Below are 12,321 nucleotides of genomic sequence, written 5' to 3' on the forward strand. Positions count from 1 at the left end.
CAGGAATAATGAGGAGGGACTTTATCAGGAATTGTAGTGATAGGACAAGGGGTAATAGCTTTAAACTGAGAATGGGCTTGGATTAGATATTGGGAATAAATTCTTTACTGTGAGGGTGGTGAGGCACTGAAATAGGTTGCCCAGAGAAGCTGTGGCTGCTCCATCCCTGAAAGTGTTCAAGGCCAGGTTGGATGGGGCTTGGAGCAACCTGGTCTAGTGGAAGGTGCCCCTGCCCATGGCAGCAGGTTGGAACTAGATGATCTTTAAAGTCCCAAGCCAAGCCATTCTATGATTCTATGACATAGCCAGGACAGCTGACCCAACCTCACCAAAGAGATATCCCATAATACATGGTGGTGTGCTCAGCAATACTAAGAAGAATACTAAGCTAAGAAAAAAGGGGGTGGAGGGGATTCATTATTAAGGCATTTGTCTTCCAAAGCAACCACTATGCATACTGAGGCCCTACTTCCCAGCAAGTGTCTGGACATCACTTGTTGATGGGAAGTAGAGAATATTTTTTCCTTTACTTACATGTGCAGCCTTTGTTTTTCTTTGTTAAGCTGCCACTATCTTGACCCATGAGTTTTTCACCCTATTTTTCTCCTCCCATCCCCCTGAGGAGGAGGAGTGAGAGAGCCGCTTGGTGGGCACCTGGCAGCTAGACAAGGTCAACTCACTACAAATATTGAAAAAATATAGTCCTCACATTACTCCTTCTTCAGAGCAATCCACTTTTAAAAACTGTGGCTACAAAGGACAAATGTTCAGGAAGGTAATCAACCCCTTTTCTTGCTTTTGGAGGTTTGGGCAACATTGCACACAGACAAGTTGGATATAGTCTCTTTTAGCTCTGTTTTTCTCCCCATATACTTAAAATATTTAATAGGGATGGGGATGTAGGCAGAGATGCTTGTTATTTCAAGTTGATATGGTCTAATTCTTATCCCAAAATGAAAGGACTGATAGATTTTGCTCTAAAAGTCTACCTAACCATGATCAAAACATTGCCAGTCTTCTTGACCTAGGAAAGAACAAGGTCTATAACCTTCCACCAGTTGGATACATCTAAAAGTAGCACAATCTCCTTAATCTGGACAAAGAGAAGGAAACTACAAAAACACTTTAAAAGAAGTTACTGAAGTATCCCATTCATGAGTTATCCTTTGAAAGGGTCTTTTACTAACCAAAGCTTTGGCCAAGATAAAGAATTTTCTAGCTCAAATGCATAGAACCATGCAATGACAAGGTCACAACTGCAATCAGAAAGTCCTTTTGTCTGTCAAATGAAATACATCTTTTTTCCTTCTGCTATGCAGAAAATTTTGTAGTTAAAGGAAAGGGCAACAGTTTTGAAATTGAATTAGGTTTGGCAAGAGCATTCAGTCTTCAAAGTAATTATTTTACTTTTGTCAAAGTTTCCCTACAAATCTCTTCTCTGTGAGGAAAAAAGGAGAAATAAATTGACATGGAGGCAAACATAACAGGCCAGTGACACAATACCATGAAAATCAAAATCAACAGCAACAGATTATCAGTACTGTGCTAGGCTTTGGGACAAGTCTGAACACAACAGAAAAGTACATGGAACAACTGTTGGGCAAGAGGGTGTCTGCTCTGCAGGCAACAGAGAGGAAGCAATGGGATGAAGTTATAAGACAATTATGGTGGGAAACAAAATACCTTGAAAGCAAAAAAATCACATTGTGTGGCTCAGAATTCAAGTGTGGGTTTTTTTGGGAGAGATCATTTTGGTGGGTTGGGTTTGAGGTTTTTTGTTTAGTTTTGTTTTTTGAAAGCTGATAAGTCTTACCATCTTGTTAGTAGTTTTCTGGAATAGAAAAATATAAACAAAACAGCTGAAGAAGCTGTGTAAATAAAAGGAGGAAAGAACAATCTTGGGAACACAAATGAGATAGAATGGGGGGAAGAACAAGATGCTACAAGGACTGAGGTAAATTTCGTTCTACAGACTGTCAAATTGGAGTTTTTTTAAATTTATTTTCAAATGAGGAAATACTACTGTTTCTCCCTCTTTCTCACTGAAAGCAACAAAAAACCCTGAGAAGGACAAAAGTAACTCCACACAGTTAAGCTTAAAAAAAATTAAAGAAATTAACTTAATGAAACTTAACATTTTATGGAGGAGATTAATTCTGACAGCTTCTCTTTTTTTGGTAAACATGGTCACAGCATAACACAATAGGTATACTGGAATAGAGCTAGAAAAGTAATCAGATATATAGTATGGGATTACTGTGCATTTTACCACTAAAAACATGCAGGTTCTCACTGTAAAAACGTTAATGTAAAATCCATAACAAACATCTAAACCATACCAATACAGCTGTATGATAGTCACAGAATATACTTAATTCTCTTGTGACAATGTTTGACAATTGCAATGAAATTCTATCCATTGTTAAAGTATGTATGCATCCTTTACATAAAAATACTTACATATATCTGGATCTTTACTTTTCTTTGTTTTGTTACTAAGACTTATCTCAAATCTATTAATATCAGATGAAAGATCACTGGGGAAAAAGACAAAAAGCCCCAATTAATACTATATTTGGTCAACATTTAAATTTATTCTAAAGTTATTTCAATCCTGACTTCTCATGACCAGCCAAAGACAATCATATTAACAATGATACTTAGATTCATACATAAAATTCTATCCATGCATTTGTGGATCCTATATAACCATGCATACAGTATTTTTAAAAAGCAAATGCAAAACAGTACAGTGCAAAGAATCTTAAATGCAATGCAACTTTCAAGTGAAATTCAGTAATTCAATAAGATTAATACTTACTCAAAGACAAATTCTTCTGACCATACAGGGTTCTGACCTTCCCTGATATGTGTTTTTGCTACCTGGACACTGTTCAGGTAGATGTTACAATACGGATTAGTAAAATGTTTTACTGGGAGCGTATGAGCTTCTTCTACATTCAAGATAAGACTGCTGACCTAAAGAAAATACACAAAGTTTATTTATTTATTTAAGAAAGAATGGAATTCCCCCTCCCTCCCCATGTGGAGGCTTAATGTTAAGGAATAAATATTAAATACAAAATATAATTTCCTAATAGAAAGAGCAGGGAAGAGGAATAATGAAAGATTTTAAGAGGCACCAGGGACAAAGTAAGAGCAACAACTTGAAAATAAACCTCCAGCACCATAGCTTTACCTCATTTTTATTTTAAAACCATCACTATAAGATTTGAAATTACTAACTTTTCTACACATAGAAAATTCTGCCGGAGATAAAGAATTGTACCTTAAGTAAGAACCATGGACAAATCCAAACACAATGCTGCATTTTGTGCTTTCCTATCAGATTAGGCTCAATTGGAGCCAGCACTGAGCCCTGGCAGCCAAGAGGGCAAACCACATCCTGGGGTGCATCAAACACAGCATAACCAGCCAGTTAAAAGAGGTGACTATCCCTCTGTATTTAGCATTGGAGCAGCCTCACCTTAAGTATTGTGTGCAGTTCTGGGCCCCACCATTTAAGAAGGATGTGAAGGTCCTTGAATGTGTCTAGAGAAGGGCAACAAAGCTGGTGAAGGAGTTGGAATGAATGTCCTATGAGGAGTGCCTGAGGACACTGGGTTTGTCAAGTTTGGAGGAAAGGAGGCTGAGGGGTGACCTCATTGCTCTCTACAGTTTCTTGAGGAGGGGAAGTGGAGAGGGAGGTGCTGAGCTCTTCTCCCTGGTATCCACTGACAGGATGTGTGGGAATGGTTCAAAGCTGTACCAAGGGAGGTTTAGATGACATTAGGAAGCATTTCTTTACCCAGAGTGTGGTCAAACAGTGGAACAGGCTTTTCCCAGAGAGGTGGTTGATGTCCCAAATCCATCACTGTTTAAGAGGTACTTGGGTGATGCCCTTACTTAATACTATGCTTTAACTTTTGGTCAGCCCTGAATTGTTCAGGGTGTTGGACTAGGTGATTGTTGTATGTCCCTTGTGGGAATTCACAAGACAGAGAATAAGATAGACTTAATTAGCATGGCTGGTTTGATAACCAGGATGCCAATGCAGGAACAAAGAGAACTCTGAGATTACAGAAGATGGGATTATACCTGCTTACAGGAAGAGGAGAGATTCAATCAACCCCCTATGAGAAAGATGTTGTAAAATGCATAAGCTGTTTGTATGATCTTTTAACCTAATTATTGTAGTGGAAATTATTGACCTTGCTGAAATGGTATATAAGCTTTTGGGAAACCTGAGGAAAATCGAATTCTGATCACCAAATCAGTCTTCCCATCTCTCCTCAATCATCAATAGTCCCTTTCAACTGAAATATTGTATTGTATTCTATTCTATTCTATTCTATAAACCAGTAGATTACACAAAATTCTTTTGTTTAACACACTACACTCTTTTCTCCCTGTTATAAGGAAGATATTAGTCTGTACCATAGATCCTCAAAATAAGAGCACATGGAAACTCAATTTCCAAAAACTGAGAAGTGAACACTTTGAACTCATTTACATTAAATACATTTTAAACAGTCTACTATTTTACAAACTTCTGAACTGCATGCAATTTATAGCTTAATCAAATCTCTACAGATATCAACTGAAGTCAATTTAGTCAAATAGAGGAAATATCATACTTGATCAAGTCAAAATTTCATTTAAATGCAAATATTCAGTACCAGAAATTTCAAAGGACAGTTTGAGAAACCCTGAAACTGACATAACTTCTGTAAGGCAGTCATGGAAGTATGATTTTTGATCTTTATACGCTTCATCTACCTTGATCATTCATGCTTTTTATAGTTTTCACCTCTCTAAATAGCCCAATATGTCCCACACTTATTTACCTGGAAATTCTTGTACTCATTCCAGCCTATAGTTTTCTCATTTTTTTTATACATTTGATATAAGATGATCAAAACTAACTGTATCCTAAATGGGAATACCATAAATATGAAATAGTATTTATCTTCTATACTATTCCTTCATGTAGCCTAACATTTGTTTTGTGTTTGCAAGTACAGAACTATTTCAGATGATCACTCTGTAGGTGCTTCGCTTTTTTGGCTCCAAATTTCTTCTGCCATTTCATATATCAATTGACCTAATTTAGTTTACTTCTTCAGAAGTATTCAATCATCTTTAATGTTGACCACCACAAAATAATTCTGCATTTCCTAAAAAAAAACCCCACCCATAAAATGTATTCCTTTTCCTATAGACTGGTAAATCAGCTACTTCCAACATTCATAGCATTCAAAGATACCAGGGATTCTTGATTCTCATTATTCTTCAATTATCACTTATGTAGTCATTTATGATTCTCTGTCCTCTACCTCTGAAAGAAATTCTGGCCACAACAGTACTCTCAAGAAACCAAAAGAATATACACCACAATCACAGTTAAGCATGTATTTGTCACTGAAAAATGAATATATTAGTTATACTATTATTTTGGTTACATGTGACATTAGTCTGTCAAATCTGAACTGTAAGAGTTAGGAGAACAGAAATGCTGAATTGTTGACACTTTTAGTTAAATGGGATCAGAAATTAATACCTAGAAAAACATCTGCCAATTACCTAAACACCATTTTGATCTTTGTGTATATAGATATCATAACAGAGTGGAAGTAATTCCCGTTGGTTTAACAAAGGTACTGTATAACTCCAAGAAAAAGAAAGCACATGCAGGATTTACTATTGTTGAAAGGAAAGTTCCAACATATATCATTTTGCAACAAGGAGGCAACCTCTCCCCCCTTCCTTCACCCCCCATATCTATATAGCTTCACCTGACGTAGACGTTTATTTGATGTCCCTGGACTGTTTTTCCTTAAACTGCAAAACATTTGCAGAGCCTTCATCCAGTCCTAAAAGATAAAGGCACAAAACAGTGCAACAAAAAGTCAGATACAGCTTCTTGCAATAGAACTGACATATCAAAAAGTATCTGAAGTTGCTTCTTTAGCTTAAAAAGAACCAACTTGTATACAACTCAGAGTATGAAAAAGTTGAATAGTAAAGCAAAATTCATATATTTCTCAGTAAATCTAAAAAGACATTTGCAAATTTGAGTTTCTCCTTTTAGAAATATCAAGCATTATTAATCGATATACAGTGTGACCTTTATCAATTTTCCAGATTAGTCATGCTTATTAAATAAAAAATGGTATATAAAATGAACCAAGACTTGATTGCTTCTGAGAAAATAACAGATAAGTCAAACTGTTCTGATCATTCTCTCCTCTATTTTTATATGCAATTGTATTTACTCTATGTGCTTCAAACAAAAAACAAAGCAGCATTAACAGAAAAACACTTAAAAGTATAACCTTCACCCCCATTCTCTCTGCTCACAAATACATAAAGCAGAGTAGATACTTGGGAACGTGGAAGATATGCTGTAGCCTCATTTTTCATGTTTTTACATCCCACACTGTCAAATTTTGTAAATTCTGATGAAGCACAAAATTTAGGCTTTGACTTACATTCATAAAGGTGTAGGTCAAAGATCTGCTAGCTACTCTCGAAGTGCAATTTAATAATTTTTAAAATACAGATACATTCAATATTGCAGCTATTCTCAAGTAAACCACTTTGGGAGTGAAGTTTAAGCTTTCCAAACCTTCCACAAAATGAGGAACTGTCAACTATGCATCAAATTTTTATTAGCTTGCCTTCTTATGCAAATAAGAAAAAGCAAATTAAAAAAATAGAACTTACCACTAAATTAATCTAAGTATTTCCTAGATACAGTCATCTTTATTCTCCCTTTTAACAGGAAAATCTATCTCCTTAAACATCACAGTTTACAGCAGCAAGTATGAACAGTGCACCATAGTATGCACAATGACACTAGTTATGTCATGAGGCTAACATGTCATGTATATGAGGCTAACACTACATTACATTCACTTAATGGTTTGTACAAACCTCAGACAACATGCAATCCATTGGACAGCTGCTTTGATATTTACCACATTATATGAAAAACCATCAAATTTTCCTTAGTATGACAACAAAACTATTCTTCTGTGAAATATTACCAAGTACAGACAGCTGTAACTTCTGAGAACACAAGAATCAGTAAAACATCTGACTTACCTGAACCAGAATAATTTTATAAAAGAAATCCCAGTATTCTGTATAAATGCAGTGAACATCTTAAGTGTTAAGCAAATCTAAACCAAAAGTAGATTATACCAAATGTTCAGAAAACAGGACAGGATATTCTGCATGTCCTGACAGGATCTTCTGCCTACTACATATTCTTAAATAAAACCAAATGCATAGCTTGACTTCTGACACAAAATGTCAGTTTCAGAGCTCTGGAATACCAAAACAACTTGATGAATAAGAACATAGTCACATCTTCCATATGCTTTCCTATTAGTGAGTGGCTTTTAGAGAATTAAACTCTATTCCTACATTTCCTAATCAGCAAACATTAACTGTTAGAGGGCTAATAACTACATGATACCTGTGTAAAACACAAAAATCCCTTTATTTTGTGCAAGATTAGGGCCTAAGACAGGACAAATAACTGTAAATGGCTTGACAGATTTTGATTGGAGGGCATACCTGCATTAGCATTTTAGTTCTTATCAGGAATGTGCTCTTGAAGCAAAACTCCCACTTACCATGCTATGGTTCATTAGTTGGAAGAGTGATGGAAAGGGAACTTTTTTTTTTTTTTTAAACTGAACTACCCCAAAATGTATTCTCCAGAAATATCAAATGGAAACTAATGGAAGTTCAGTCCATGGGATCAGACTAGAACTTCTCCAAAGTAGAATTCCTAAAGCATAGGTAATGTAGGTGCTGGATTATCATCACTAACTATATCCCTTACAGATCTGCTATTATTGCATGGTAATATTTGCTAATGTAGACATAGCCACCATACATTGTACACTTGCTTTCTATTAGAGAAGGATAATATCATTAAACACTAGAAAACAAAAAAAAATTGCTTTTAAAATTATATTTACCAACAAAAGCTCTCACCTGCACTTGTTCTTGAGTTTCTCCTGCAAAGTAAAAGATGTAATGCTCTTCACTGAAGTGCTGAACTACTATCTGAAAACAGTTTGGCCTTAAAATCAAACAAAAGAAAAATGTCAGAAAAAAAACCAACAAGAAATGTCTCTACATGCTTCAAAAGTGCATTTTGGTTGGAATGGATGATGCAATTTCAAGAAAACTGCACTGTAGTTCAAGTAGTTTGTTTCAGAATATCTAAGAAACTTGGAACAATTTGTATTGAATATACATGTACACTGACACTTGAGGCAAAATGCATCTGATAGCATTAACAAGTCTTTTATGAGTACTATTCACCACAAACATTTTAAATGATGCACAGGTTCAGCATTACATTCCAAGCACTTAATTATGCCTTATGGATTTGTTGTTTTAGGAGTTCAGGAAACTATATTAGCATAAGGAATTCTTTATCTGAATGTATTCTACAGCTCTCACAACCAATAAAATGTGTACTGGATCATGATCAAATATGTGTCTCATAGAAACTTTTAAAGCTCTAAATGTGAGTATAACATCTCCATTTTATGTATGCACACTCATTTGTCAAGAAATATCAAAAATACTTTGCACTGTTACATTAAAAGTTGCACACTACAAGTACACTGAGTCTTCCACATTACCTTCAAGGTAATTTGGCTCTCCCAAACACAGTTACACGAAGGATCTTACTTCACTTGCATATGATATTTCAGTCTTCCCTTCCCCCCATCCATTGCTTAGGTAAATACTGGCATGGCATTTTCTGGCCATGCGCACAGGAGGATTGAAGAGGGGGGCAAATAATAGCTGGGTCAGGGGCTACTTAAATTATTGTTAAAGACATGCAAAGCTACAACTCTCACTGTACTTCTGAGAAAAGGGGAAAGATATTTTAAGTAGCTGGTAAAAATAAGAGGAATTTTTTTCTCAACTACAGGTCTTCATCAACAGCTTTCCCAAGCAGGTGCAACCATACATGTCCTTCTACCCACACTTTCAGTGTTACTTATTATCCAAATATATTTTAACCCACAGTACAGCATTTCTTTGAAGCTGCTCAACAGTGACCATTAACCAAAACACTCCTTGTTTACAGTCTCCACCAAAGTTTCATGTTTAATTGCCAACTTTCATGAGGAATATTTCTGGTTTTTTTTTAAATGGTACCCTCATCTATGGCTCCTCATTGCAATAGTTGTGCAGATCTTTCAAAATGATTGCGAAATGTATAAAAATCAGATGCTACAAGAACACCAGATCTTTGCAGCTTAAGAAATGCCACTAATTTTAAACATCTCTTCACATTATCTATGTGAAAAGACTTTAAGTTGATTAAATACTCTTAATAAATATTAAGATGCATGGAATAACCAGAGCTGCTGTTTAATGTGTTTTTTTATCTGTTACAAAAAAAAATAACATTTGCAGGAATAAATGCATCTTTTTCTTCTATATTGCACAGGATTGCATATTTTTTTATAATTAACAATGAAAAAAGTGTGATCTCTTTTGTCTTAGTTACCAAAGATATCAGGAAGTGGTTTGATTCTCAATGTCTGCCAATAATCAAATCACTTGCAGTTGACATATTTAGTACAGTAAATGAAACTGTGAAAATGCTCTCTTGCAAAAACAATTTTTAAAATGTTTGCTTATATGAACTAACTTGTTCCTCTAACATTGGTTGGTCTAATCTGATTCTTATTGATGCCTAAATAGAAAAACCCTGACACATTATATACCTAATTTGGCTTTCTAATACCTATAAACAAAAGAATGTAGATCTTTTGGAACTGACAAAATTCTTGATCTTATCAACTCTTGCTTCAATTGGATTAAAACACTCAATACATTTGCTTCACAATCTTTTTAATACATGAAAAACAATTGATAAACAGTATTGAAAAATGACAGTGCAAAAGGCCAAATTATTATCATATTATGTGAGAAAATCTTAAATTCCAAAATTTCTTACTAGAATCTGTTTATGAACAGTTCCTAGTGATCAAGTTGCCATGGCTTAAGTTTCCATTAATCAGTTAAATTTGTTTACATATGCTCTTGCAATCTACACCAGCTATGGAATAAAATGCAATATGAAACAAGAGTCACAATACTTGCATTTCACAATCAGCAAAAGCTAAAAGAAAACCCCAAAACAACAACCAACCAAAAAAAAAAAAAACCCACACATGGACAGTAACCAGGGCTCAGGTGTCAAAACTCAAGTTTATTGTGCCAGGCCAACTTGCTCATTAGTGACAAATTGTTTGTATCTTGTATATATCTCAAACTAGGAGTTAGCTGTCCTGCTGTATGTACAAGAATTAAAAGCCAGTGCCCTACCTGCCAAATAAACTGTCGTGTACTCCATAGACTGAACAAACACTGAGGTCTATTAATCCTTTAGGTTTTGTGGCTCGTTTTTCACTTTCAAAATAAATAAGCTGGGCATCATTTCCCTCCAATATAAAGTACAAGTTTTTCCACCTCTTTCCTTTACCTGTAAGGAAAGTATAATATTGGTTTAAAGAAAATGTAAATTCTGTAAATGAAGAGAAAAAAGAGCAGTAAGGTTTTTGTCAAAATACAAACAGAAGAAGAATGTACACAGAAGAACAACGTACAGGTAATTATGTTTAAGCAATAATATCAGTATACATATTCAATTTTTTCAGCATGTAGCTAAAACTAGATCCTCTTCACAGATTAAAGTACAATTTTAGATGGTTCACTAAACATTTTCATTAATCTTAACAGGATTAAACAAGTGTGTGTGAGCTCCATTCATATCAGCGAGAAGAGTACATCTATACAGTTTTCAAATAATGTATGATGCTGTAAGCAATCTAATTTATTATGGCTATTTTAAGTAAGAAACAGAGTTTACATGAGAAAATTATTCCTAAACTCTTATCAACTGATCAGCATAACAAATTGCACCACAATATCTTAAAATGACTAAAAATCGGAAATGGGAATACAGTATAAGCAAATCTGGATCAGAACCACATCCTAAACACACATATATAAAAATTTGACCATTTCAAAATTAAAAAAAAAAATAAAAATAAAAAAATGTTAATACCCAGAGATTTATGTCAAGGTTAGTTGGAAGACAAATTAGATATACCAATAAAATGTGGATTTGACCACTGACTAAAACAAAAATAAATAACTCATTGCTTAATGTCCATTGAATAAAACTGATAAGGTTCTGAACTTATTCATACATAAACCACAGTACATTTTGGAAAAACATTTAGCCTTAATTTTCAACTTGATCATCATAGATCCACCACAGCCCTTCATAAACAACCTTTTGTTCACTTTTTTTTTTGCTCACAGTTTTGCCTCCACTAGTACCACTACTACACAAAATTTGCATACATAACCACATCTTTTAGAAAAAAATATTTTATAAAATCAAACAGAACTCACTTTTTTTCAGCAGATATCCTTTTTTGACAATATTTTTATAAAAAGCATCCTTTGTTTTGCGACGAATTGTATTGTAGATTTCTTTTCCATCAACTGTATCATTAAACACTGGTTCTTGATGCTGGTAAATAAGGAAGAAAACATTTTTTTACACTCAGAAATCACTGTGAAACAATTGCATACTATGCAGCTGCAACTGAACTTTTACTGAATGCTACCAATTCTTTATTCTCTCACGTATCTTAACAAACCAATATAATTTTATACAATACATTTGGCAGAAATGTAATATAACTATTTCTTGTGTAATGATTAGGCCACAATTATAATATGAGAAGAAAAACAAGGTTTAAATACAGACCAATTTTCAAAAACTAACTGTATTTATATTTTTTAATACTAAATAGCTTTCAGCAATTTATGCAAAATTTACACAAATCTTTAAAGGTTATTTAGCTTCTAACTGCCTTCTACCATGGATTTTGGGACTGAGTAATTAACGATAAACTCTGAACCAACAAGAATGGTATAGATCACAATAAAAACTGAATTATTAACACACAGCTAATGCACAGTTCCTCACTAATCTTATTAGCACTCATATCCTAAATTACTATCATTCTAACAAAAAGCAATAGGAGAAAGTAGAAACAGGACATCGAAAAAGGATAAATTCAGGTATAAAATGATCTGGAAATGTAGTTACCCAGCTAGAATGGCCAAAAGCCAAGCCAAGTTTGACCTTACCAAGTCAGCTGATCAGCAAAAGTTCTTTAGCGATAAGAAAACATGAAAAGCAAGACTATCAAGAAGTGAGAACAGTATCAAGATGAGGTGATATGCACTTTCTCC

The 12,321-nt window shown here is 34.5% G+C and overlaps 1 protein-coding gene across 4 annotated transcripts in view; it reads right to left on the minus strand.

The window, feature by feature from the left end:
- Positions 1–12,321, minus strand: part of LOC310922176 (ras GTPase-activating protein 1-like) — a 147,419-nt gene that overhangs the window by 50,301 nt on the left and 84,797 nt on the right. For all 4 annotated transcript variants that reach the window (XM_083882591.1, XM_083882592.1, XM_083882593.1 and 1 more), the window contains exons 10-15: positions 11,470–11,590; positions 10,375–10,531; positions 8,011–8,098; positions 5,796–5,873; positions 2,822–2,979; positions 2,461–2,537 (exon numbers count right to left, since the gene is read on the minus strand). In XM_083882591.1, coding sequence (XP_083738717.1) covers positions 2,461–2,537; positions 2,822–2,979; positions 5,796–5,873; positions 8,011–8,098; positions 10,375–10,531; positions 11,470–11,590 — 679 coding nt within the window. The remainder of the gene's footprint in view (positions 1–2,460; positions 2,538–2,821; positions 2,980–5,795; positions 5,874–8,010; positions 8,099–10,374; positions 10,532–11,469; positions 11,591–12,321) is intronic.

This window comes from Zosterops lateralis (genome assembly GCF_965231275.1).
Source record: "Zosterops lateralis genome assembly, chromosome: W".
Classification (NCBI taxonomy): Eukaryota; Metazoa; Chordata; class Aves; order Passeriformes; family Zosteropidae; genus Zosterops; species Zosterops lateralis.